At 47.5% G+C, this 6,236-nt stretch overlaps 1 protein-coding gene across 1 annotated transcript; it reads left to right on the top strand.

Annotated features, from left to right (window-relative positions):
• The first annotated feature begins 3,212 nt into the window (after positions 1–3,212).
• Positions 3,213–5,179, top strand: pht9 (phosphate transporter protein9). The gene has a single exon (NM_001196972.2). The coding sequence runs from the start codon at positions 3,332–3,334 to the stop codon at positions 4,904–4,906; it is 1,575 nt and encodes a 524-aa protein (NP_001183901.1). The 5' UTR covers positions 3,213–3,331; the 3' UTR covers positions 4,907–5,179.
• Positions 5,180–6,236: the final 1,057 nt, after the last annotated feature.

Below are 6,236 nucleotides of genomic sequence, written 5' to 3'. Positions count from 1 at the left end.
TCTGCTCATAGCTTTAGGACCATCCGTGATGCTCGAGTCATGGAGATTTGCCTGGCTGCTCAATTGGGACTGCCGCTGGTGCCTCCAGACTTGTGAGTCTTCCTGTCCAGAGCTTTTCGAGCAATCCCTCCTCGGCGTGCGAGGATCACCAATGACGATGTTTTTGCCTTTGCCTTTATCGACCACTTCCGTCTGAACCAAGACTTTTTTGCTCGTTAGTTCTATTACATTGATAGGAAATGGTTGTATGTCCACTTGCATCTCCTGAAAACTTAACCTCCCTCATTTATGGTTGATTGTATCTGTCGACAAAACGTTACAATCATTGGTGGCATGGGAAAAAGAATTATGCCACTTGCAATAAGCATGTATCTTTAATTCATCTAGAGGAGAAAGTGTATGATTTACTTTAATGTTACCACTTTTCACTAGTTCGTCAAATATTTTATCACACTTAGCAACATTAAAAGTAAATTTAACTTATTGCTGATTCCTTAGAATTAGCTGTGAAGAACAAGGTGAAGGTTTGGCCTTGGTTGGCCAAACAAGTTCAGCAGTATATATATATCTGTGGATTCGTCATCCGAATTATCGCGCTCCACTAGATGTATAGTACAACCGACCGATTTTGATGTCTCTTTACATCGGCTTTCACAGGCCAAAGCTCGCTGATGTAGCTGAGCTACTGAAAAGAATCGAGTGCCATCCAATTTATCTCTTAAGTAGGATAGCAACCCGTTAAAAGCGAGCCTTGCTAGCTCTTTGCTTGCGACATGAATTTGACCACTTCGGTTTCTAGTGTCTCGGAATCTCCGGATATAATCATTAACTAGTTCTTCACATCCTTGTCGAACTAAGGCCAAATCAGCCAACCCTAATTCATATTCCCTAGAAAAGAAATGCTTATAAAACTTACTTTCTAAATTATTCTAGGAATTAATGGAATTAGGAGGCAGAGTGACGTAACATGCAAAAGCGGTACCAGTAAGTGATAAAGAAAATAAACGAATATGAAAGGCTTCTCTATCGGCCAATTCACCTAAGTGTGCTAGGAACTGACCTACATGTTCGTATGTGCTTCTACCACTTTCACCAGAAAATTTGGAAAACTACGGTATTCTTTCCCCTTCCGGGTATGGGACAGTGCTGAACCAATGATCGTATGGTTTTTGATATGATTGCTCTACTTTGGCTACACTAACTCCGAGTCTACCCCGAAATAGTTCAGCCATCTCTTCCCTAATTTTCTCCATTGCGCCCGGTGGCAGAGCACCGAACCCTGGGCTGTGGGGCTCACTCGGTTGGGCGTTGCTATGCTGACCTCCTCGCCATGATCGATCGATAACATTGATTTACCTATGATCATATGGTGCATTATGGTTTAAATATGTAGGGGACGAAAGATACTACTGCTGTAATGTGTAATAAATTGATGTATTGTGCGCAACAGTAGGTTTTGCGTATGCATATACGGACTGTTCGACACAGGAGGTTGTACGGTCCGACGCAATGCCGGACTGTCCGATGGTAAATCTGAACTATCAGGTTGTGTTTGCCATTATCGATGCGCCATGTGGTGGACCTAGTGAAGCCCCAGACTGTTCGGCAGGAAAAGCCGGATGGTCCGCATAAGGGCCAGACTGTCTGGGCAAAGGCTCGGACGGTCCGACCGTGTCCATGGGCGCCGATCTATCAAGTAGGAATGACGGTGGTGATATTTACCCTAGATATGAGTTCATCAGCATACCATATTATGGCTGGGGCTGCAAATCCCCATTTGTTGCCGATGTATTAGACATATATATCGTGTTACTACTTTCAAATGATGGAAAACTAGGAGCAACAGATTTCTCCAACGAACGTGTTAATTTTCAAATTGATTCTTCTAACCCTCCAATCTATCGTTTATTTGATTCTGCTGCTGATCTACATATTGTTTAATAGATCAGATGTCGTCGGGTTTACTTACATTGGGATTTGAAGCGAAGATAGAAGAGATGCGACATCGGTCTCTCCATGTTTGATAACCTTCCGGTGGCGATCCACCGTGTATTGTGATAATAATTTCTCCTTCGCTTGATGCATGTAGTCTTCATATTGCTAATGCTCATCGACTCTCAAGCTTTCAATAGCTGGCTTCAGGATATTGTCTAGAGAGATATCAGTGTGATCTTTAGAATCAGCCATTTAAGGGCCAGATTTTTAGTAGATCTACCTGGCTCCCTAGTTGAGTCGCCAAAAAGTGGGTTGGCGCCAATCAAGGCGCCATACACTGGAATGAACCACATGGCAATGCTCTCCGCGGAGGCCTGAACGGTCCACGGCACAGGGTCGGACAGTCCGCGACCTGGTGCAAAAGCGGCTTCTTCTCTGGGTACGTCTGAATGGTCCGCGCCTAGGACCTGAACTGTCTGCGATGGCGCAGAGGGTCGTCTTATTTGCAGCAGACCTAGATCTCGCCTCCCGAGAGGGACCCTGTCGGGGAGGAGATATTCTAGGGTGTGTCTTGGCATCATCAGACCACCTAAGACGTCTCTCGTCGACGTAGAGCCAAAAAGAGGTGGAGATTCTAGGTAGAGAGATAGAGGCTAAACTATAGCTAAACTAGGACTACTCCTAATGCATATGGTAAAAACGATAAGTAGAGTTGATTGAATCGGTTGTGGGGGTTCAATCGGTCGTAACCTTCATCTGTATAAAGAGAGGAGATTTGGATCCGTTACAAGTCGGTTCCCGACTTAACCCGACAGGTTTTGTTAACAAATTTCGCTAGAAATTCAAAATCCTAACTGATTCTGTACACACATGGACCGTCTGTGTTACCACCGTGGACGGTCCAAACCGCGGAATGTCTGGCAATAGGGCTGGACCGTGCGGTGAACCCCTTTTGGTACTCAACAATATGTATATGAGACTAGCTTTTGATTAAAATAGTTTTTATTTTTAAATATATTAAAATATGCTTAGATAAGTATTTGACTTTCGAACACGCCAATCTTTTTTAGTACCAACATGTCAGCTTATCAGGGACCATTTTCGGTAATGTACGGAGCCATGCCAGACGCTATGCATGCAGCCCATATACAGGAGGTATTTTATACGTGCAACAAGCCAATGTGAGATTGGCGTCCTAGTTCGTTGTGTGCATCTTGCCAGTCTCGTTGCCTATATATACGAGACAACGATGATCAGTAAGCCGACCAAAGCAAGCAGTCACACCCATTTCTTGTGTCAGTCTCCCTCTCCCTCTCTCCGATCCTCTCTACTAGCAGAGAGGCAAGTTCAATCTTCTAGCTAGCAGCATCGGAGAAGGCAGAGCTCGACTGACACAATGGCGGGAGGCCAGCTCAACGTGCTGACCACACTCGACCAGGCCAAGACACAATGGTACCATTTCATGGCGATCGTCATCGCCGGCATGGGGTTCTTCACCGACGCATACGATTTGTTCTGTATCGCGCTCGTGACCAAGCTCCTCGGCCGCATCTACTACTCCGACCCCACCTCCAAGGACCCCGGCAGCCTCCCGCCCAACGTGTCGGCCGCCGTGACCGGCGTCGCCCTCTGCGGCACGCTGGCGGGACAGCTCTTCTTCGGCTGGCTCGGCGACAAGCTCGGCCGCAAGAGCGTCTACGGCTTCACCCTCATCCTCATGGTGCTCTGCTCCGTCGCGTCCGGCCTCTCGTTCGGGCATACGCCCAAGGGCGTCATCGCCACGCTCTGCTTCTTCCGCTTCTGGCTCGGCTTCGGCATCGGCGGCGACTACCCGCTGAGCGCCACCATCATGTCCGAGTACGCCAACAAGAAGACCCGCGGCGCCTTCATCGCCGCCGTGTTCGCCATGCAGGGGTTCGGCATCCTCTTCGGCACCATCGTGGCGCTCGCCGTCTCGGCGGCGTTCCGGAACGCGTTCCCGGCCCCGCCCTACTTCGTGGACGCCCAGGCGTCGCTCGTCCCGGAGGCCGACTATGTCTGGCGCGTCATCCTCATGTTCGGCACCGTCCCGGCCGCGCTCACCTACTACTGGCGCATGAAGATGCCCGAGACGGCGCGGTACACGGCGCTCATCGCCCGCAACACGAAGCAGGCCACGGCCGACATGGCCAAGGTGCTCAAGAAGGAGATCGAGAAAGAGGATGAGCAGGTGGAGCGCCAGGTGGTCGGCGCCGACACATGGGGCCTCTTCTCGGCGCAGTTCCTCCGGCGCCATGGCCTCCACCTGTTGGCCACCAGCAGCACGTGGTTCCTGCTGGACATCGCCTTCTACAGCCAGAACCTCTTCCAGAAGGACATCTTCACCAAGGTCGGGTGGATACCGCCGGCGAGGACCATGAACGCCATCGAGGAGGTGTACCGCATCTCGCGCGCCCAGGCGCTGATCGCGCTCTGCGGCACCATCCCGGGCTACTGGTTCACCGTCGGCCTCATCGACATCGTGGGCAGGTTCTGGATCCAGATCATGGGCTTCTTCATGATGACCGTGTTCATGCTCGCGCTCGGGGTGCCGTACGAGCACTGGACCAAGGCGTCCAACCACACCGGCTTCGTCGTCCTCTACGGGCTCACCTTCTTCTTCGCAAACTTCGGGCCCAACAGCACCACCTTCATCGTGCCGGCCGAGATCTTCCCGGCGAGGCTCCGGTCCACGTGCCACGGCATATCGGCAGCGGCCGGCAAGGCCGGCGCCATCATCGGCGCGTTCGGGTTCCTGTACGCGGCGCAGGACCCCAAGAAGCCCGACCATGGCTACTCGCCGGGCATCGGCATCCGCAACACGCTCTTCGTGCTCGCCGGAACCAACTTCCTGGGCATGCTCATGTCGGTGTTCGTGCCGGAGTCCAAGGGCATGTCGCTTGAGGAGATCTCCAAGGAGAACGTGGATGATGAAGCTGAGGCCGAAGTGTAGAGAGACCGTCTGCACCTCTGCGTGCAGATGCACATGTGAATTGTGTTGTGATGCACCGATGGTGTTGTGTGGTTTTGCTTGTGTCACTGTATCTGCGCATACGCTACGAATAACCGTATCTGGCTGGCTGGCTGGCCATGCTCGCGCGTGCGTGTCTGGGTGCTCGTGTGCAGCAAATCAATCAGCCGCTGTGTGATTTGCTACCTTTTGATATTGTTGCTGATTATGTAATAATTCAAAACTATTATGGGTAATTTCTCGATTTTGTGTGTTTGGTTGGTTAACACTCTCATCCGTCCTTGAGTGATGGTGATGGCCATCGGTCGCATACCATACACACGATCATACACATTACATAAGCAAGTTCAAGCTCAACATTACGTTATACTTCATATGTCGCAAATTAAATTTCGTTTGTCTTTCTAATGGATTCATCAATAATAAATGCATGTGTTTTATATATATGTCTAGATTCATCATTATTTATTTAAATATAAACATACAAATCGAGAACTAAAACTAATACTAATTTAGAAAGAAGTGAGTAGTTCTAACTTTTGCAGAAAAAAACATTCTAACACTTTAGGCATATAGGCGGGTTTATCCGTAAACCTGCAAATAGTCTCAATTCAACGAGTTAGTCATATAACCTGTTTAAAAAATTAAGCATATTTGTGTGTTTGCAGATAAAATCGGTTACACCCCTATCTCTAATTTTATATTAGTAGTGTATCTGTACTAAGGCCACAGTAAAAACAAATGGACAATATATATATATTTCTTGAAAATGAAGAAAATAGTGAGATAGATTAAGGTTCCAATCTAATATTTTTGGAACCCATGTTAGCAACTACGTACTAGCCTAATGTATTTGGAACCCATATATAGGCTTCGGGTCTATTACACGATATTTCTAGACTCCATATTAAGCATGAATAATGTAAAGTGATTCGGAAAAGAGTACGACAATAAAATCTGCACACAAACTATATATGTAAGGGCAACAAAATCTAAGATTTATAAAGGACAAAGGAATATAGCTCACATTGCTGCAACGTAAAATATCATACTTCATGCTAGACCAACATTCAAACAATTTTGCCAAATGCTTGATTTCTCGCTTCACACGATAGTGTGGGCCTCGTGCTTTTATTAGTAAAATAATAAGTATTATAATGAGTTGATTCACACTGAAACAATGAATGCTTGATGGGTTACTAATTTATTCTGACATCAACGATCAAACTAAAGTAAGAAACATTAAAAAATATTCCTTCACAGGACAAAAAAAAGAGCATATGCTAGCAATTTTAGAAGAAGATAGTAAAAA

Source organism: Zea mays, chromosome 1, assembly GCF_902167145.1.
Source record: "Zea mays cultivar B73 chromosome 1, Zm-B73-REFERENCE-NAM-5.0, whole genome shotgun sequence".
Classification (NCBI taxonomy): domain Eukaryota; kingdom Viridiplantae; phylum Streptophyta; class Magnoliopsida; order Poales; family Poaceae; genus Zea; species Zea mays.
This window is presented reverse-complemented; position numbering and strand designations above follow the sequence as displayed.

Bases quoted from the DNA above. Each gene is read 5' to 3' on its own strand.
- pht9 (NM_001196972.2), top strand. From the start codon at position 3,332: ATGGCGGGAGGCCAGCTCAACGTGCTGACCACACTCGACCAGGCCAAG.